Consider the following 21,504-nt stretch of genomic DNA (forward strand, 5'->3'; position numbering starts at 1 on the left):
CAACCTCTGCAGGGTCTGGGGTGGTACCAGAAACTGGGGGCTCCCAAAATTCCTCCCAAAGGCACCCCAAGAATCCCAAAGATCCACAGAAGCCCCTCTATATCCCATGAACGACCCCACAAAAGGGACACCCCCAGACTCCATTTGCACACCCAGTTTATTTGGGGATGGGGGAGCACCCAGGAACCAGGGGTGGGGGGATGTGGGGAGGGGTCTGGGGGGGGTTTGGGGGCTCCAGGGGTGGTCAGTGGTCTGAGGCAGGCCCTGGTCAGCGGTCCGAGCGCAGGTCCGTGGTCAGAGGGTCGTGCTGGATGGTTTGGTGCAGCATCAGCGCCAGCAGCCCCGCCCGGTTCGTCATGGCCGCCCGCACATTGCGCTCCTGCTCGAACAGCTCGTCCAGCTTGTACCACTGTGGGGACAGCGTGGGGACAGGGACAGTGACAGTGTGGGGACACTGTGGGGACAGGGACAGTGACACACAGCTAGTCCAGCTTGTACCACTGTGGGGACAGCGTGGGGACAGGGACAGTGACACACAGCTCGTCCAGCTTGTACCACTGTGGGGACAGCGTGGGGACAGGGACAGTGACACACAGCTCATCCAGCTTGTACCACTGCGGGGACAGCGTGGGGACAGGGACAGTGACAGTGTGGGGACACTGTGGGGACAGGGACAGTGACACACAGCTAGTCCAGCTTGTACCACTGTGGGGACAGAGACAGAGACAGTGTGGGGACAGGGACAGTGACACTGTCCTGCTCAAACAGCTTGTCCAGCTTGTAGCACTTGAGGGGGCAGAGACAGCGTGGGCACAGTGACAAGGACAGTGTGGGGACAGTGACACGAACAGTGTGGGGACAGAGTGGGGACAGTGACACACAGCTTGTCCAGATTGTATCATTGTGGGGACAGGGACAGCGTGGGGACAGCACAGAGACACAGGATCATGTGAGGACATGGGATAGTGTGGGGACGGTGCCAAAACCAGTGTGGGGACAGTACCAGGGACAGTGTGGGGACAGGGACACGGGACAGTGTGGTGACATGGGGACAGTGTGGGGACAGCACAGAGACACAGGATAATGTGAGGACATGGACAGTGCCAAAAACAGCATGGGGACAGTACCAGGGACAGTGTGGGACAGGGACACGGGACAGTGTGGTGACATGGGGACAGTGTGGGGACAGCGTAGAGACACAGCACAGCATGGGGACAGGGACACTGACAGTGTGGGAGACAGACAGGGACTCTGACAGTGTGGGGACAGGGACACTGTCCTGCTCGAACACCTTTTACCACTGCAGGGACACAGGACAGTGTGGACACATGGGGACAGTGTGGGGACAGTACCAGGGACAGTGTGGACACATGGGGACAGTGTGGGGACAGCACAGAGACACAGGATAATGTGAGGACATGGACAGTGCCAAAAACAGCGTGGGGACAGTACCAGGGACAGTGTGGGACAGGGACACGGGACAGTGTGGTGACATGGGGACAGTGTGGGGACAGCGTAGAGACACAGCACAGCATGGTGACAAAGAGACATGGGACAGTGTGGAGACACCAGAACACGGGACAGACACCACGGGGACATGGAGCAGTGTAGAGCTATCAGAACATGGGACACCATGGGGACACGGAGCAGCGTGGGGACACTCTGGGGACACTTTGGTGACACCCACCACGCGGACGCGCTCCAGGTCCACCTCGGCGCGGCGCAGCTTCTCCCAGCAGTAGTGACGGTGGCACTTGCGCTTGGGACGCGGCAGAAGTCCCCGGTCAGCTCGAAGACGTCGCGCACCAGAGGGCACCCGCACACCTCGTCCGCGGGCACCTGGGCGGGCACGGGGTCAGCGCCGGGGCTGGGGACACCCCGAGCCCCTCTGCCACCTCCACGGCCACCCTGCGGTCCTGGCACTGCCCCTGATCTGTCCTCTCCTGTCCATCTTGGTGTCCTGGGCACTGCCCCTCTCCTGTCCCCCTCTGTGTCCACTTTGGGGTCCTGGGAGTGCTCTGGGCACAAATCCCCTAAATTCCACCCAAAATCTCATTCTGTGCCCACCTTGGGTCCCAGGAGTGCTCTGGACACAGATCCCATAAATTCCACCCCCAAATCACATCTGCGTCCACTCTGAGGTCCCGGGAGTGCTCGGGGCACAGATCCCCTAAATTCCACCCCAAAAATCTCATTCTGTGCCCACCTTGGGGTCCCGGGAGTGCTCGGGGCACAGCACCTGCAGCCTCTTGCAGTAGGTTTTGCTCTGGGGGTTGTAAACGTCACAGAACAGCCGGGTGGCCCTGGGGGGGACACAAGAGGTGTCCTGGGCTGGGGGTACGAGGGGCTGAGGGACCCCCCAAGACAGCCACAACTCCCCCCTAGGTGCTCCCTCTCCAGGGTGACACCCCCACCCCAAAAAGCCTCCCCTGGGTGCTGCCCAGGAGGATTTAGGGGTCTGGGGTCTCCCCAGGCTGCTCCCCATTCTTCCCAGGAGGATTTACGGGTCTGGGGTCCCCTTCCCACCCCAGAAAGCCCCCCCAGGGCGCCCCTTCCCCCCACCCAGAGCCCCCTCCCCACTCACCCCTCGATGCGGGTGGGGTACATGGACCCGAAGGACGTTTGGCTCTCGTACTGCAATGGGGTGGGGGGGTTAAAAGGGGGGTCGGGATGGGACCCCCAAACCCCCCCCCCCAGGCCCTATGGACCCCCAGAGGGACCCTCAGCCCCTACAGAGCCCCCCGAGCCCTCCCATAGGTTCCCCATGGACCTCAGCCCCTACAAAGCTCCCAGTAGGTCCCTACAGCCCCCCCAGACCCTTCAGAGACCCCCAAAGTTCCAGAGAGTCCCACGGATGATCCCACAGATCCCATGGATGATCCCACAGACCCCAAGAACCCACAGATCCCATGGATGATCCCACAGATCCCATGGACGATCCCACAGATCCCCAAAACCCACAGATCCCATGGATGATCCCACAGATCCCAAGAACCAACAGGGGCACACAGATCCCACAGATGATCCAGCAGATCCCACAGACGATCCCACAGCAGCCCAGAGAGTGCCATGGATGATCCCACAGATCCCACAGATAATCCCAAAGATGATCCCACAGATCCCAAGAACCAGTAGCGGCACACGGATCCCACAGACCCCATGGATGATCCCACAGACCCCATGGGTGATCCCACAGCAGCCCAAAGAGTGCCATGGATGATCCCACAGATCCCAGAGATGATCCCACAGACCCTATGGATGATCCCACAGATCCCAAGAACCAGTAGCGGCACACGGATCCCACAGACCCCATGGATGATCCCACAGACCCCATGGATGATCCCACACACCCCATGGATGATCCCACAGACCCCATGGGTGATCCCACAGCAGCCCAGAGAGTGCCATGGATGATCCCACAAGAGCCTGGAGTGCCATGGATGATCCCATAGATCCCACAGATGATCCCACAAATCCCATGGATGATCCCACCGTAGCCCAGAGAGTGCCATGGATGATCCCATGGATGATCCCACAGATCCCATGGATGATCCCACCGTAGCCCAGAGAGTGCCATGGATGATCCCACAGACCCCAGAGATGATCCCACAGACCCCATGGATGATCCCACAAGAGCCTGGAGTGCCATGGATGATCCCACAGACCCCAGGAACCCCCAGGAACCCAGAGGTGTCCCCAGACCCCGCGCTCACCTTGGCGTAGCAGCGCTCCATGTGCCTCAGGGCCACCTTGGGGTTGATGGGGTGGCCACAGGACACGCAGAAGATCTGCAGGTCCGTGTCCTCGCTGTCCCCCTCCGTGCTCTGGGGGGACAGCGGGGTCAGGGGGTCCAAGGGGACACCCGGGAATTGGGAGGACATAAAATTAGGGGGCTCCAGGGGCTCCAGGGAGGGGTTTGGGGGGACTCTGGTGTCCATGGGGGACCCAGGACAGGGCTCAGGGAGGACTCAGAGATTTGGGGATGCTCAGGGAGGACCCAAAATGGGGAGAATTAAAGAGTTTGGAGGCACCCAGGATGGACCCAAAATGGGGGGAATTAAAGGGTTTGGGGGCACCCAGGATGGACCCAGAATGGGGGGAATTAAGGGGTTTGGGGGCGCCAGGATGGACCCAGAATGGGGAGAATTAAAGGGTTTGGGGGCACCCAGGATGGACCCAGAATGGGGAGAATTAAAGAGTTTGGGGGCACCCAGGATGGACCCAGAATGGGGAGAATTAAAGGGTTTGGGGGCACCCAGGATGGACCCAGAATGGGGAGAATTGAAGGGTTTGAGGGCATCCCAAGAGGGACCCAAAATGGGGAGAATTAACGGGTTTGGGGGCACCCAGGATGGACCCAGAATGGGGGGAATTAAGGGGTTTGGGGGCGCCCAGGATGGACCCAGAATGGGGAGAATTAAAGGGTTTGGGGGCACCCAGGATGGACCCAGAATGGGGAGAATTAAAGAGTTTGGGGGCACCCAGGATGGACCCAGAATGGGGAGAATTAAAGGGTTTGGGGGCACCCAGGATGGACCCAAAATGGGGAGAATTAAAGAGTTTGGGGGCACCCAGGATGGACCCAAAATGGGGAGAATTAAAGAGTTTGGGGGCACTCAGGATGGACCCAGAAGGGGAGAATTAAAGGGTTTGGGGGCATCCCAAGAGGGGACCCAGAATGGGGAGAATTAAAGGGTTTGGGGGCACCCAGGATGGACCCAAAATGGGGAGAATTAAAGGGTTTGGGGGCACCCAGGATGGACCCAAAATGGGGGAAATTAACGGGTTTGGGGGCACCCAGGATGGACCCAGAATGGGGAGAATTAAAGGGTTTGGGGGCACCCAGGATGGACCCAGAATGGGGGGAATTAAAGGGTTTGGAGGCACCCAGGATGGACCCAAAATGGGGAGAATTAAAGGGTTTGGGGGCACCCAGGATGGACCCAGAATGGGGGGAATTAAGGGTTTGGGGGCGCCCAGGATGGACCCAGAATGGGGAGAATTAAAGGGTTTGGGGGCACCCAGGATGGACCCAGAATGGGGAGAATTAAAGGGTTTGGGGGCACCCAGGATGGACCCAGAATGGGGAGAATTAAAGGGTTTGGGGGCACCCAGGATGGACCCAAAATGGGGAGAATTAAAGAGTTTGGGGGCACTCAGGATGGACCCAGAAGGGGAGAATTAAAGGGTTTGGGGGCATCCCAAGAGGGACCCAGAATGGGGAGAATTAAAGGGTTTGGGGGCACCCAGGATGGACCCAGAATGGGGAGAATTAAAGGGTTTGGGGACACCCAGCATGGACCCAAAATGAGGGGAATTAAAGGGTTTGGGGGCACCCAGGATGGACCCAAAATGGGGGGAATTAAAGGGTTTGGGGGCACCCAGGATGGACCCATAATGGGGAGAATTAAAGGGTTTGGGGGCACCCAGGATGGACCCAGAATGGGGAGAATTAAAGGGTTTGGGGCACCCAGGATGGACCCAAAATGGGGGAAATTAACGGGTTTGGGGGCGCCCAGGATGGACCCAGAATGGGGGGGAATTAAAGGGTTTGGGGGCACCCAGGATGGACCCAAAATGGGAGGAATTAAAGGGTTTGGGGGCACCCAGGATGGACCCAAAATGGGGAGAATTAAAGGGTTTGGGGCATCCCAAGAGGGACCCAAAATGGGGAGAATTAAAGGGTTTGGGGGCACCAGGATGGACCCAGGGATTTTGGGGGGCTACCCAGGGAAGGGCAGTGAGAGGGGACTCGATGGGTTTTGGGGCACCCAGGAGTCCACAACAAACCAGGAGGGATCTCAAGAGGGACCCAGAATGGGGAGAATTAAAGGGTTTTTGGGGTCCACATCCCTCCAGGAGCTGTGTGTGGGTGCCCAGGTGTCCCCAGGGGAGCAGAGGGGTCTCAAAGGGGACACACAATGAGGAGAATTAAAGGATTTTTGGGGTCCCCAGCCTTCCAGGAGCTGCGTGTGGGTAACCAGGGGAGCAGAGGGGTCTCAAGAGAAACCCAGAATGGGGAAAATTAAATAATTTGGGAGCACCCATGTGTACATGAAGGACCAAAGGGGATCTCAAGAGGGATCCAAAACAAGGAGAATTAAAGGGTTTGGGGGGACCCAGGAGTCCATGAAGGACTGGGGGGATCTCAAGAGGGACCCAAAACAGGGAGAATTAAAGGGTTTGTGGGGCACCTGGGTGTCCATGAAGGATCAGGAAACATCTCAAGAGGGACCCAGAACGGGGAGAATTAAAGGGTTTGGGGGCACCCAGGAGTCCATGAAGGACCAAAGGGTATCTCCAGAAGGACCCACACCAGGCAGAATTAAAGGGTTTGGGGGCACCCAGGCATCCATGACAGACCAAGGGCAATCTCAAGAATGACCCAAACTGGGTAGAATTAAAGCATTTTTGGGGTCCCCAGCCCTCTGTGAGCCCCGAGGGGTGCCCACCTCCTCGTCCTCGCGGGGCGGGTGCCCCTTGGCGCGGGCGATGAGCCCCTCGAGCTCGTGGAAGCGCCGCTCCATCTCCTGCAGCCGCAGCCGCGCCTGGTGCTGCTCGCGCCGGATGCGCTCCAGCAGCCGCTTGCCGTGCTCCTCCGCCACGCACGGGCTCTGCTGCCACTGCTGGATCCGCTGCGGCAGGATCTCGTAGATCCGGCTGGGATCGGGGGGAGGAAAGGGTTAATGGGGGCTGGGATTCACTGCTGGATCCGCTGCGGCAGGATCTCGTAGATCCGGCTGGGATCGGGGGGAGGAAAGGGTTAATGGGGGCTCCAGGATCCCTGGGATCCACTGCTGGATCCGCTGCTGGATCCACTGTGGCAAGATCTCGTAGATCTGGTTGGGACGGGGTGGGGAAAGGGTTAATGGCAGCCCTGTGATTCCTGGGATCCACTGAGAGAGGATCTTGTAGATCTGGCTGGGATCGGGGGGAGGAAAGGGTTAATGGGGACTGCAAGATCCCTGGGATCCACTGAGGCAGGATCTCATAGATCCGGCTGGGATTGGGGGGAGGAAAGGGTTAATGGGGGCTGGGATTCACTGCTGGATCCGCTGCGGCAGGATCTTGCAGATCCGGCTGGGATTGGGGGGAGGAAAGGGTTAATGGGGGCTCCAGGATCCCTGGGATCCACTGCTGGATCCGCTGCTGGATCCACTGTGGCAAGATCTCGTAGATCTGGTTGGGACGGGGTGGGGAAAGGGTTAATGGCAGCCCTGTGATTCCTGGGATCCACTGAGAGAGGATCTTGTAGATCTGGCTGGGATCGGGGGGAGGAAAGGGTTAATGGGGACTGCAAGATCCCTGGGATCCACTGAGGCAGGATCTCATAGATCCGGCTGGGATTGGGGGGAGGAAAGGGTTAATGGGGGCTGGGATTCACTGCTGGATCCGCTGCGGCAGGATCTTGCAGATCCGGCTGGGATTGGGGGGAGGAAAGGGTTAATGGGGGCTCCAGGATCCCTGGGATCCACTGCTGGATCCGCTGCTGGATCCACTGTGGCAAGATCTCGTAGATCTGGTTGGGACGGGGTGGGGAAAGGGTTAATGGCAGCCCTGTGATTCCTGGGATCCACTGAGAGAGGATCTTGTAGATCTGGCTGGGATCGGGGGGAGGAAAGGGTTAATGGGGACTGCAAGATCCCTGGGATCCACTGAGGCAGGATCTCGTAGATCCGGCTGTAGATCCGGCTGGGATCGGGTGCAGGAAAGGGTTAATGGGGCTGGGATTCACTGCTGATCCGCTGCGGCAGGATCTCGTAGATTCGGCTGGGATTGGGGGGAGGAAAGGGTTAATGGGGACTGCAGTATCCCTGGGATCCACTGCTGATCTGCTGTGGCAAGATCTCGTAGATCTGGTTGGGACTGGGGGGAAAGGGTTAATGGGGGCTCCAGGATCCCTGGGATCACTGCTGGATCCGCTGTGGCAAGATCTCGTAGATCTGGTTGGGACTGGGTGGGGAAAGGGTTAATGGGGGCTCCAGGATCCTGGATCCACTGAGGCAGGATCTCGTAGATCTGGCTGGGATCAGGGAGGAAAGGGTTAATGGGGCTGCAGGATCCCTGGGATCCACTGAGGCAGGGTCTCATAGATCCGGCTGGGATCAAGGTGAGGAAGGGTTAATGGCATCTCCGAGATCCCTGGGATCCACTGAGGCAGGATCTGTTTGTATAACTGGTTTATACTGGTCTGTGCAGGTTTATTACTGGTCTGTATCAGTCTGTACCGGTTTATATTGGTCTATCCTGATTTGCACCAGTCTGTACAGGTAATTATTGGTTTATACTGCTCTGTGCCACTCTGTACTGGTTTACACTGGTCTGTGCCATTGTGGACTGGTTTATACTGGTCTGTGCCATTGTGGACTGGTTTATACTGGTCTGTATCACCTGTACCATTCCGTTACTGATCTATACCAGTCAGTACCATTCTGTTACCAGTTTATACCAGTCTGTCCTGTCCCACACTGTTTATACTGGTGCATACTGGTCTGTAGTGTGCTGTACTGGTCTATACTGTCTGTACTGGTTTATAGTGGTCCAACTAATCTGTACTGGTTTATACTGGTCTGTACCAGCCTGCACTGTTCTGTACTGGTTTATACCAGCCCTATACCACCTGTACCATTCTGTACTGGTTTATACTGGTCTATTCTGACCGTACTGCTCTGTACTGGTTTATACTGGTCTATACAGATCATTACTAATCTGTACTGGCTTACGCTGGTCTATACCAACCTATACCGGTCTGTCCTGGTTTACACCAGTCCCCATACCGCTCGGTCCCTGTCCTACACTGGTTTATACTGGTGCATACTGGTCTGTACTGTGCTATACTCGTCATATACTGTCCTGAACTGGTTTATACTGGTCTATATCACCCGTACCATTCTGTGTTGGTCTATACCAGTCAGTACCATTCTGTACCAGTTTATACCAGCCCATACCGCTCTGTCCTATCCCGCACTGGTTCATACTGGTCCGTACTGGTGGGTACTCACTGGCAGCCAGTTGATGCCGCAGGCCTCGCTGCAGTACTTGGAGGGCGGGCGGGCGGGGCGGGTGCAGCCGGGGCCCAGGCACTGGCCCAGCCCCGCGGGGTTCGCGGGCGTCGGCGCGCTCGGGGTGCCCGCGGCGCTCGCGGTGCCAGCGCCGCTGCCGGTGCCGCTTGTAGCGCTCTCCTTCTGCACCAGTTAACACCAGTTAGAACCGGTAACCACACGGTAACCTCCTAGTCACCACCCAGTAATCACCCAGTCACCTCCCAGTAACCACCACTCATAGCCCAGCTCTCCCAGTGCCATGCCCGCTGCTGTGCCGCTGTAGCGCTCCTCCTTCTGCACCAGTTAGCACCAGCAACCTCCCAGTAACATCCTCATCACCACCCAGTAACCTCCCGGTAATCACCCAGTCACCACCACTCATAGACCAGCATCTCCAGTAACCACCACTCATTAGCCCAGTGCTCCAGCGCTGCGCCCACTGCCGGTGCCATTTGTAGCACTCCTACTTCTGCACCAGTTAGCACCAGTAACCTCCCAGTCACCACCCATTAACCTCCAGTAACCATCACTCATAGCCCAGTAACCACCAGAGCCCTCCTGGTACTGTGCCTGCTGCTGGAGCCATTTGTAGCACTCCTACTTCTGCACCAGTTAACACCAGTCAGCACCAGTTAGCACCCAGTAACCACCACTCATAGACCAGTAACCTCCAGTAACCACCACTCATAGCCCAGTGCTCCAGTGCATGCCCGCTGCCAGTGCCGCTTGTAGTGCTTCTCCTTCCACACCAGTTAGCACCAGTAACCTCCAGTAACCACCACTCATAGCCCAGCACTGCCAGGGCCACACTCGCTGCTGGTGCCGCTTGTAGCGCTCCTCCTTCTGCACCAGTTAGCACCAGTAACCTCCCAGTCACCACCCACTAACCTCCCAGTAACCATCACTCACAGCCCAGTAACCACCAGAGCCCTTCTGGTATCGGGTGCCATTTGCAGCACTCCTACTTCTGCACCAGTTAACACCAGTTAGCACCAGTAACCTCCCAGTACCTGCCAGCGTCTCCTAGTGCTCATTCCGCCACTCCTCCTTCCACACCAGTGAGCACCAGTAACCACCCATCACCACCCAGTAACCACCACAGGGACCTGTCAACACCCAGTACCCACCACTCGTAACCCAGCAACCACCCAGAACCCTCCAGCAACCCACGGAACCTCCCAGTAACCCCCAGTGCTCCCAGTAGCTCCCAGTGTCCATCACCTTCTTGTCCGACTTCTTCTCGCGGCGTTTGACGTGTTGACCTTCACGGCCGCGTTTGCGCAGGACGGGGTCCAGGAACGGCGCGTCCTCGGCGTCACTGAGCCAGGGCTGGCAGGACCAGGGACACATGGGGACACGTGGGGACACGTGGGGTGACACCCCCGACGTGCCTCAGAGCGTGGCCCGTGAAGGGACCATGAGGGGACCAACGTGGCATGAGGTGCCCTGGGCATGTGGGGACGTGCCACGACACGCTGGGGACATGCAGGGACACGCCTGACACGCCTCAGAGTGCCACAGGGACATGTCCTGATGTGCCAGGACACGCTGGGGACTGCAGGGACACGCCTGACACGCCTCAGAGTGCCACAGGGACATGTCCTGATGTGCCAGGACACGCTGGGGACATGCAGGGACACACCTGACACGCTCAGAGTGCCACGGGGACATGTCCTGATGTGCCAGGACACGCTGGGGACATGCAGGGACACGCCTGACACGCCTCAGAGTGCCACAGGGACCATGTCCTGATGTGCCACGACACGCTGGGGACATGCAGGGACACGCCTCAGAGTGCCACAGGGACATGTCCTGATGTGCCAGGGACACGCTGGGACATTTGAGGACACAGCCCAGAGCACGGCCCACGTGGGGATATTTGGGGACACTCCCTGATACACCTGGAGCTCACCCTGACACACAAAACCACTTCTGAACAGCCTAAACCAGGCCTAAACAGCCTAAACTACACCTAAACACACTAAACCAGGCCTGATGGGCAAAACCCTCCTTCAAATCTGCTCCCGTGATATTTGGGGGGATATTTGGGGTGCCTGGTGGGATTTGGGTGCCCAGGGGGCAGTTCTGGGTCCAAGGAGGGTATTTGGGGTGCTGGGGGCAGATTTGGGGTCCCGAGGGGGCAGTTTTGGGACCCTGGAGCAGTTCTGGGGCCCTGGGGGGAGCAGTTCTGGGGTCCAAGGGGGCAGTTTTGGGGTTCCTGTGGGGGTAATTTTTGGGGTCCCAGGGGGGCAGTTCTGGGGTCCCGGGAGGGGCAGTTTTTCAGTCTTGGGGGGGCAGTTTTGGGGTCCCAGGGGGGCAGTTTTTGGGTCCTGGAGGGGGCACTTTTGGGTCCTGTGGGGGCAGCTTCTGGGGTCCCGGGGGAGCTGTTTTTGGAGGGCTGGGGGTGCAGTTTCTGGGGTCCCGGGGGGCAGATTTTGGCGTCCCTGGGGACAGTTTTGGGGTCCCAGGGGGCAGTTTTGGAGTCCCGGAGGGGCAGTTTTGGAGTCCTGGGGGGGGCAGTTTTGGGGTCCCAGGGGGGCAATTTTGGGGTCCCATGGGGCAGTTTTTGGGGGCTCACCAGGCCGTGCTCGTCGAAGGCGCCGCGCAGAGCTCCTGGTAGAGCCGGGGGTCGAGGGGCAGCTCCTCATCCGAGAGGCTCTCGGGGGGCCCGGCCCCCCCAGCTGCGCCTTCAGCAGCTCCAGGTCCCCTCACGCCCCCGGGCCAGCTGGGGGGGGGGGTCAGCACTGCCAGGACCCCCGGGACCACCCCCATGGCACCCCTGGGACCCCCCCATGGCACCCCTGGGACCCCCCCCATGGCACCTCTAGGACCCCCGGGATTCCCCCATGGCACCCCTGGGACCCCCCCATGGCACCCTGGGACCCCAAGGACCCCCCCATGGCACCCTGGACCCCCCCAGGGACCCCCCTTATGCTCCTGTGCCAACTGAGGAGGGGTCAGCATTGTCAGGGACCCCCGGGACCCCTCCATGGTACCCCTGGGACCCCCCCACTGCACCCCAGGACCCCCCCAGGGACCCCCCCTTATGCTCCTGTGCCAACTAAGGGGGGGTCAGCACTGCCAGGGACCCCCAGGACCTCCCCATCGCACCCCTGGGCCCCCCCTTGTGCTCCTGTGCCAACTGAGGGGGGGTCAGCACTGCCAGGGACCCCCAGGACCCTCCATGGCACCCCCAGGACCACCCTGAGCTCCCCCTTGTGCTCCTGTGCCAGCTTTGGAGGGGAGGGCAGCACTACCAGGGACCCCCCCCATGGCACCCCCATCAGTTGAGGGGGGTCAGCACCCACCAGGGACCCCAGGACCTCCATGGCACCCCCGGGACCCCCTCATGGCACCCCCAGGACCCCCCTGCACTAACTGGGGGAGGGTCAGCACTGTCCTGGCACCCCCACCCCCCGTACCTGTGAGCCCCCCCCTCACCCCAAGGGCAATGAGGGTTTTGGGGTGCCCCTCCCCCCCCAGCCAGGCCTGGCCCCTCCCCATGGGGACAGGAAGGGTCTGGGGTCCCCCTTTCCCCTCCCCCAGGGTCCCAGGGACTCACCGAGGTGGGGAAGTACTTGTAGGACTCCTGTGGGGACACCGAGGGGACATGTCAGGGACAGGGCGGTGGCACAGGGATGTGGGGACACGGGGGGACACAGGGACATGGGACAGGGTGACACAGGGACATGGGGACACAGGGACATGGGACAGGGTGACACGGGGAGACAGGGTACGGTGACACAGGGACATGGGGACACAGCATGACACAGGGACAGAGTGACACAGGGACAGGGTGACACAGGGACATGGGGACACAGGGACATGGGGGACACAGGGACACAGGATATGGTGACACAGGGACATGGGACAGGGTGACACAGGGACACAGGATATGGTGACACAGGGACAGGGGGACACAGCATGACACAGGGACATGGGGACACAGGGACAGGGTGACACAGGGACATGGGGACACAGGGACAGGGTGACACAGGGACAGGGGGACGCAGGGAGACAGGATACAGTAACACAGGGACATGGGGACACAGCATGACACAGGGACAGAGTGACACAGGGACAGGGTGACACAGGGACATGGGACAGAGTGACACAGGGACATGGGGACACAGGGACAGGGTGACACAGGGACATGGGGACACAGGGACAGGGTGACACAGGGACAAGGATATGATAACACAGGGACAGGGAACACAGGAACACGGGACACAGGGACACGGGGACACAGGGACATGGGGACACAGGGACAGGGTGACACAGGGACAAGGATATGATAACACAGGGACAGGGAACACAGGAACACGGAGACACAGGACACAGGACACAGGGACATGGGGACACAGGGACAGGGTGACACAGGGACATGGGGACACAGGATACGGTAACATAGGGACAGGGTGACACAGGATGACACAGGGACAGAGTGACATAGGACACAGGGACATGGGGACACAGGGACATGAGGACACAGGATGACACAGGGACATGGGGACACAGAATGACACAGGGCCATGGGGATACAGGGACATGGGGACAGGTTGACACAGGGACACAGATACGGTAACATAGGGACAGGATGACACAGGGACAGAGTGACATAGGACACAGGGACATGGGGACACAGGGGACATGAGGACACAGGATGACACAGGGACAGAGTGACACAGGGACATGGGACAGTTAGGGACACAAGACATCTTGGAGACATGTCAGGGACACAGGACATGGGAACACAGGAACATGGGACAGAGTGACACAGGGACACAGGATAGGTAACAGGGACAGGGTGACACAGGGACACAGGATAGGTAACACAGGACAAGGTAACACAGGACACGGTGACACAGGGACATGGGACAGTTAGGGACATAAGACATCTGGAGACATGTCAGGGACACAGGACACGGTGACACGGGACACTTGGGGACACAAGAGATGTTGAGGACACAAGAAATGTTGGGGACACACCGACAGAGTGACACACAGACACAGGGCATGGGAACACAGGTACATGGGACACTTGGGACACAAGAGATGCTCAGGACATGTTGGGGACACGCCGACAGAGCAACACACGGACACAGGGCGTGAGACATAGCGAGACAGTGGTGACACAGAGACATGGGGCACAAGAGACAATTGGGGACATGTTGGGGACACTGTGAGACAGTGACACACGGACATGGGACAGCTGGGGACACAGAACACCTTAGGGACACAGGACACCTTGGGGACACCTTAGGGTGACACAGGGACACACACAGCAGCTTGCTGGGGACACAGAACATGTGAGGAACGGGGGACACAGGGACGTGCCAGGACCGTGACACATCAGGGACATGGCACGAGGTGACAAAGAGACACGAGGACACGGCGAGACGGTGACAAAGGATGTGTCACAACACGAGACATGGTGACCAAGGGACACAGGACACAGCGACAGAGAGACACAGGGGACAAGATGAAATGTCAACAAGGAACACGGGACAGGGTGACAAAGGAACACGAGGCGGTGACAGAGCCACATGACAGGGACACGGTGACAAAGACCCAAGCTGGGGACACACCTGGGGGACACACAAGGTCACCCAGCCGCCCCCCAGCCCTGACAGGCACTGAGACCACGTCACACGGGGGTCACACCCCCCTCCCAACACACACCAAGGACACGTTGGGGACACGCTGGGGACACGTTGGGGACACGCCAGGTGCCCGCCTCACCCGCGCCCGCAGCTGGCACTGCCGCAGCCGGCACTTCTGGCGGATCTTGTTGGGGCCCCCGAATTTCTTCATGTCCCGGCAGAAGTCGCACTGCCCGCAGTCCTCGGGGCGCCGGCACGCCTCGCACTCGCCACACATGCGGGCCGAGCGCTTGATCTGGGTCGGACACCCCGAAAACGGGGTCAGGCACCCCAAAAATAGGGCAGGCACCCCAAAAATCACCAGGAACCCCCCAAATCCCACAGGAACCCCCCAAATCCCACCAGGGACACCCCTGCCTCGCACTCGCCACACATGCGGCCAAGCGCTTGATCTGGGGTTGACACCCCGAAAACGGGGTCAGGCACCCCAAAAAACCACTGGGAACCCCCCAAATCCACCAAGGACACCCCAAATCCCACCAGGGACACCCCTGCCTCGCACTTGCCACACGTGCGGGCCGAGCGCTTGATCTGGGGTCGGACACCCCGAAAACGGTGTTGGACAGCCCAAAAATGGGGTCAGGAACCCCAGAACGGGTCAGGCACCCCAAAAACCACCAGGAACCCCCCAAATCCCACCAGGACACCCCAAATCCCACCAGGGACACCCCTGCCTCGCACTCGCCGTACATGTGGGCCGAGCGCTTGATCTGGGTTGGACACCCCGAAAATGGGGTCAGGCGCCCCAAAAAATGGGGCAGGCACCCCAAAAAACACCAGGAATCCCCCAAATCCCACCAGGGACATCCCTGCCTCGCACTTGCCACATGTGCGGGCCGAGCGCTTGATCTGGGGTCAGACACCCCAAAAAGGTGTCAGACAGCCCAAAAATGGAGTCAGGCACCCCAAAAACATAGTCAGGCACCCCAAAAATGGGGTCAGGCAAGCAAAAAATGGGGTGAGGCACCCCAAAAAACACCAGGAACGCCCCAGATCCCACCAAGGACACCCCTGCCTCGCACTCACCCACACATGCGGGCCGAGCGCTTGATCTGGGTCAGGCACCCCAAAAACGGTGTCGGACAGCCCAAAATGGGGTCAGGCACCCCAGAACGGGGTCAGACACCCCAAAAACATAGTCAGGCACCCCGAAAATGGGGTCAGGCACCCCAAATTCCACTGCGGACACCTCTGCCTCACACTCGCCACACATGCAGGCTGGGCAGTTGATCTGGGGTCAGATACCCCAAAAATGGGGTCAGGCAAGCCAAAAATGGGGTGAGGCACCCCAAATCCCACCAAGGACACCCCAAATCCCATCAGGGACACCCCCGCCCCACACTTGCCGTACATGTGGGCCCAAGTGCTTGATCTAGGGTTGGCCACCCCAGAAATGGGGTCAGGCACCCCAAAAAACAGGGTCAGCACCCCAAAAACAGGGTCAGGCACCCCAAAAACAGGGTCAGGCACCCCAAAAACAGGGTCAGATGCACCTAAACACATCCAAGAACACCTCAAAACCCAACCTGGGCAGGGGTCCCAGTCACCCAGAAAGGATCAGATCCCCAAATCTCACCCAAAGCACCCCCAGCCCCCCCCTAAATCCTCATCCCAAGGGACTCAGGCACCTCCCAGCCCTCCCCCCAGAATTGGGGTGTCCCATTCGGGGGGTCCCCACCCCCTGAGCCCCCCAGAGCCCACCTTGGCAGCCCGGCCCTGCTCCAGCTCCTGCCCCTTGGCCCCCTCGTGCTCCTTCTCCCGCCACTTCTTGTGCCGGTACCGGATCTCCAGGGATGGGTCCTTCTCTGAGGGGGGGTCACAGAGGGGTCAGGGGGTTCTCCACCCGGGGACACCCCAAAAACGGGGTCAGGCACCCCAAAAACGGGGTCAGGCACCCCAAATCCCACCAGGGACACCCCAAATCCCACCAGGAACATCCTGCCTTGCATTCGCTGCACATGCGGGCTGAGCACTCAATCTGGGGTCAGGCACGCCAAAAATGGGGCCAAGCACCCCAAAAAACCACCCAGACACCCCAGGTGTCCCTGGAACGCCCCCAATAAGCCCCCTGCCCCTCTCACTGCAGCCCAGCATTCCCAGATGGCCCCCAGAGCCCCCCAAAGTCCTCAAAGCCCCCAGCCCCTCTCACCGCTGCATTGCCACTACCTAATGGACCCCTAGAGACCCCAAAGCCCCCCAAGAGCCCCCAGCCTCTAGAGACCCCCAAAGCCCCCCAGAGCCCCCCAAGAGCCCCCAGCCTCTCCTACAACAGCACTGCCATTCCTGAATGGCCTCCCAGAGCCCCTCAAAGCCCCCCAAACCCTCCCAAAGCCCCCAGCCCCTCTCACCATGGCACTGGCACTCCCGGATGGCCCCCCAGAGCCCCTGCAGAGCCCCCCCAAAGCCCTCCAGCCCCTCTCACCACAACATTGCCATTCCAGAATGGCCCCCCAGAACCTCTCAAAGTCGCCAAAGCCCTCCCAGAGCCCCCCAACCCCTCTCACCGTGGCACTACAACTCCCTAATGGACCCCAAGAGCCCCTCAAAGCCCCCCAAGCCCTCCCAAAGCTTCCAGCCCCTCTCACCATGGCACTGCCACTCCTGCTGGCCCCCCAGAGCCCCTGCAGAGCCCCCCCAAAGCCCTCCCAGCCCCTCTCACCACAACATTGCCATTCCAGAATGGCCCCCCAGAGCCCTCAAAGTCCCCCAAAGCCCTCCCAGAGCCCCCCCAACCCCTCTCACTGCGGCACTACCACTCCCTAATGGACCCCAAGAGCCCTCAAAGCCCCCCAAGCCCTCCCAAAGCCCCCAGCCCCTCTCACCATGGCACTGCGACTCCTGCTGGCCCCCCAGAGCCCCTGCAGAGCCCCCCCAACGCCCACCCAGAGCCCCCCCGAGCGCCCCCAGCCCCTCTCACCGCGGCACTGCCGGCAGTACCACTCTCGGATGGCCTTGGCCATGCGCTCGGTGATGTTGATGCAGTCCCCATGGAACCACTCGTTGCAGTTGTCGCAGCCGCTGCGGGACGGGGGTGACACCGAGACCCTCAGCCGGGCACCAGGGGGACCCTGAATCCTTCCCCGCTTCAAGGACCCCCAAAAACCCCTCCAAGGGGCGACCCTGTACCACTCCCTGCTTCAAGGGATCCTCTCCAACACCCCCTGGGGCCAAGACAAGCCGGGAGCCCCAACTCCCACCCTGAGAGGCACCTGGGACACCCAGCCCTGTATCCCCCGCGCTGCTGCACCCTCAGATCTGCTGCAACCCCGAGACCCTCCCCTCACATCCTGAGCACCTGCAGACCCCGCTCCCTCCCATTCCCTCTCACACCATGAAGCACTTGGGGACCCCCTCAGACCCCCCCCTCATATCATGAAGCAGTTGGAGACCCCCCAGACCCCCCCTCACATCATGAAGCAGTTGAGGACCCCCCAGACCCCCCCTCACATAATGAAGCAGTTGAGGACCCCCCAGACCCCCCCCTCACATCATGAAGCAGTTGATGTCCGGCTTGCGGCACACGCAATAAACCGGCGCGTTCTCCTCCCCTCCCGGGGCCGCCTCCGCGTCCGAGAATTCGCTGTCCTGAGGGGGCAAAGGCGGGGGGTGTCAGGGCCTGGGGGGGTCCCCAGACACCGCAGACCCCCTGAGGCCCCACACACCCCCGGTTCCTCCCCTACCATCGCTGCTGCCGCCTCCGAGTGACGCTCCCAGCTAGGCCCAACTGCGGCCGGAAGCGGGGGCGTATCCAACTTCCGCTTCCGGATAAGGGCGTGCCCGCCCACAACATGGCGGCGGCCAGGAGAGTAATGGCGGCGGCCATAAGGGGCCGCCATGTTTGGGGGAAGTGTCACCCGCAGTTGCAAAGAGACGCCTGAGAGACAGCAGTGGTGGCAGAACATTTATTGGGGACATGAGGGACATCGGGGATGTGGGGGAACATGGGAGACATTGAGGGGACATGGGGGGAAACTGGGGACATGGGGGACATGGTGGGGAGCCCAATGGGGAATGGGGTACATGAGAACATGGCAGGACACAGGTGGCCCGCAGGTGACACACGGAGGTGTCACACAGGCGCCACAGGTGTCCCATGGGGTGTGTCCATCTCGTCCCCTGTCACTCTGGGCGAGCCTCCTGGGAGTGCTGCAGCTGCTGCAACTCCTCTGCCAACCTGGGGACGGGGCCAGAGAAGGGGTGGGGCCAGAGGTGGGCAGGGCCTCTAAAGGCCCAGGTGACAGGGCCACACCTGTCCCAGGTGTCACACACCTGTCCCTAAGGTGTCACACACCTGTCCCTAAGGTGTCACACACCTGTCACGGCGTTGCAGGCTCAGCTGCTGCCGGCCCATCTCCACCTCCAGCTGTCGCTCCGCCCACTCCTGCTCCTGCTGAACCAATCGCCTGCAAGAATGGGAGTTAGGGGGTGGGGACAGGCCCGAGTGGGTGGGGTCACCTTTGAGGGGGCGGGGCCAGAGCTGGGCACTCACCAGAGCACAGCTCCCTCTGGGCCCAGCTGCTCCTCGGTGTCCATCAAATGGCGCTCTGGGCATGGGGGGACACTGGTCAGCCCAAGGGGACACACCTGGGTTTGGGGAGCTCAGGTGTCCGGGGGGGTCACTCAGGTTCTTGTGGGAGAGGGGCTCAGGAGGTGACTCAGGTGTTGGCACCGAGGTGTCCAAGGGTGACCCTCAGGTGCCCAGAGGTGTCACAGGGGCCATTCAGGTGTCAGAAGGGACACTCAGGTGCTTGAGGGGGGTCCTGGGGGGGCCACTCAGGTGTCAGGGGCTCACCCAAGCTCAGCCACTTCTCCTTCATCTTCTCCAGCTTTGCCAGTTCGGCCTTCAGGTTGGCTGGAGCCTGTGGGGGGACAGGGGGGAGGGTGTGATCCTGGGGTGTGCCAGGGCACCCAGGTGTGTGTGGGACCTCCAGGTGTGTCAGGGACCCCAGCCTGGGGCTCACTCACATGTGTGACACGCAGGTGCTTGAGCTCCTCCCTGATGGCCTCAAGCTGCTGGCAGTACTGCCACCTGAGAGTGAGGGGACACAGGGGGTGACACGGTGGTCACATGACCTGTGTGGGTGACCTGGTGCCAACCCCCAGCCCCACCTGTGTCCCCCAGCCCCACCTCTGTTCCCGGCACAGGTTTTTCAGCTGCTCCCACTGCTGCTTTGTCCCTTCCAGGTCCTGCTGCTGCTCCAGGCAGAGCCCACAGCGCCTGTGGGGGGTCAGGGGGCACCAGGTGTGTTTGGAGGGGGTCAGAGGTCATGTAGGCACAGGTGAGGTTGGGGAGGGTCACAGGTGTCCCTACTCACCTCTGACCTTTGGCATCCACCTCCTTCCCTTGCAGCTGCGCTCTCTGCAGTGACTCTGGGGGGGTGGCAGGGGGGTCCCTCTGTGAGGGGGTCCCACCCCCTGTGGGGGAGCCAGGAGGGGCCACAAGGGTCAGGGGAATCATGGGGGTCAAGGGGGTCAGAGGTTCAGGGGGCATCAGTGGAGGTTTTTGGGGGCCCCAAAGGCCCCAGGACCCCCCAGGCTCACCCTGCACCTGCTGCCAGGTCCTCTCCAGTGCCTCCTTTTGCTGTTCCACTGTGGGGAGAGGGAAACGAGCTCAGAGGCCTCTGTCCCCACAAACCCCTCAGGGTCCCTACACACCACCCAATGACCCCACAGACCCCTCTCTGCATGTCCCCAGCCCTCTCTGAGTCCCCCTCCAGAACCCCTCTCTGAGTCCCCCTCCAGAACCCCTCTCTGTGTCCCCCTCCAGACCCCTCAGGGACCCCCGAAACCTCTGTGTCCCCCTCCAGACCCCTTGAGGACCTCCTCCAGACCCCTTAGGGATCCCCCAAACCCCTCAGTGTCCCCATCAGGTGACTCACGCTGCTCCAGCTCCTGGCGCAACTCCTCACTGCGGTCTCGTGCCCTCGCCAGCTCCTCTGTTGTGGCCTCACGGACTGTGGGACAGACAGAGGGACAGAGGGGGACATGGCAGGCACATGAGGGAGCACAGGAGGACATGTCGGACATGGGAACATGGGGGAACAGGGGTCCTCACACTCACCCTTCAGGCTGTGCACCTGCCTCAGCAGCCCGTCCAGCTGTCGGGTCCCCCCAGGGGGACCCGAGGGGGGAACTGGGCAGGACACAGGGCCACTGCCTCTCTTGGGGACACCTGAGACTGCCTTGTCCCTGGGGCGGGGGGACACTGGGACACACGGTGGTCTTGGGGGGTCTCGGCCGTAGAGCCCCTCACTGCGTGGGTCTGGGTCCATTACTGCAGCCTGGAGGGACACGGTGGGGACATAGGGGTACATGGGGGATGATGATAGTGGGCTTGTCCCCCCCTGTCACCTTGTCATCCTCTTCATTCCCCTTTTTCCACCCTCAGCCCCACATTTTCTGTCATGTTTCACCATTTCTCCCTCCTTATCTCTTTCCTCCAGGGTTTCTCCCATTCCTGTCACCTGCTTCCTCCAGTTCCCGCTGCCTCTGTCCCTTCCATTTCTGCCCCTCATTTCCCTCTCAGTCCTTTCCCCTCTTGCTCCGTTTTCAGTCACCAACACCCTCTTTTTACACTTTTTTCTCCTGTGTCCTTACACTTTGTCCCTTTTCATTCCCCATTTCCCTTCACCTTCTTTCTGCAGCTTTCTCAGCTCTTCTCCTTCCCATTCTCTCAGGTTTTTCCCCCTTCTTCCCCTCACGTTTTCCTGCTCTTTTCCTCTCACGTTTTCCCATTCTTTTCCCCAGTTTTCCTGCCCTTTTCCCCTCACGTTGTCCTACCTTTTCCCCTCACGTTT

General features: G+C 60.3%; 2 protein-coding genes across 2 annotated transcripts; both read right to left on the bottom strand.

Moving 5' to 3' along the window:
• Nucleotides 1–139: 139 nt before the first annotated feature.
• On the bottom strand, nt 140–18,424 carry LOC134433817 (CXXC-type zinc finger protein 1-like). The gene is given in 19 exon segments (XM_063182526.1): nt 140–409; nt 1,688–1,767; nt 1,770–1,839; nt 2,207–2,303; nt 2,585–2,634; nt 3,714–3,824; nt 6,453–6,660; nt 8,989–9,101; nt 9,103–9,156; nt 9,855–9,887; nt 10,266–10,373; nt 11,623–11,648; nt 11,651–11,788; nt 12,555–12,633; nt 14,787–14,942; nt 16,409–16,512; nt 17,625–17,725; nt 18,195–18,292; nt 18,370–18,424. Coding segments are annotated over 19 exon segments (1,788 nt in total). The 5' UTR covers nt 18,391–18,424; the 3' UTR covers nt 140–268.
• Nucleotides 18,425–18,595: 171 nt separating this feature from the next.
• On the bottom strand, nt 18,596–21,472 carry LOC134433821 (synaptonemal complex central element protein 1-like). Its single transcript, XM_063182530.1, has 10 exons — nt 20,769–21,472; nt 20,587–20,661; nt 20,249–20,296; nt 20,023–20,122; nt 19,836–19,925; nt 19,673–19,736; nt 19,500–19,566; nt 19,197–19,251; nt 19,021–19,110; nt 18,596–18,881 (listed from the first exon to the last, which is right to left on the bottom strand). The coding sequence occupies exons 1-10, from the start codon at nt 21,019–21,021 to the stop codon at nt 18,827–18,829; spliced, it is 897 nt and encodes a 298-aa protein (XP_063038600.1). The 5' UTR covers nt 21,022–21,472; the 3' UTR covers nt 18,596–18,826.
• Between the last annotated feature and the right edge of the window lie 32 nt (nt 21,473–21,504).

The sequence above is a fragment of the Melospiza melodia genome, unplaced genomic scaffold (assembly GCF_035770615.1).
Source record: "Melospiza melodia melodia isolate bMelMel2 unplaced genomic scaffold, bMelMel2.pri scaffold_269, whole genome shotgun sequence".
In the NCBI taxonomy this organism is placed as follows: Eukaryota; Metazoa; Chordata; class Aves; order Passeriformes; family Passerellidae; genus Melospiza; species Melospiza melodia.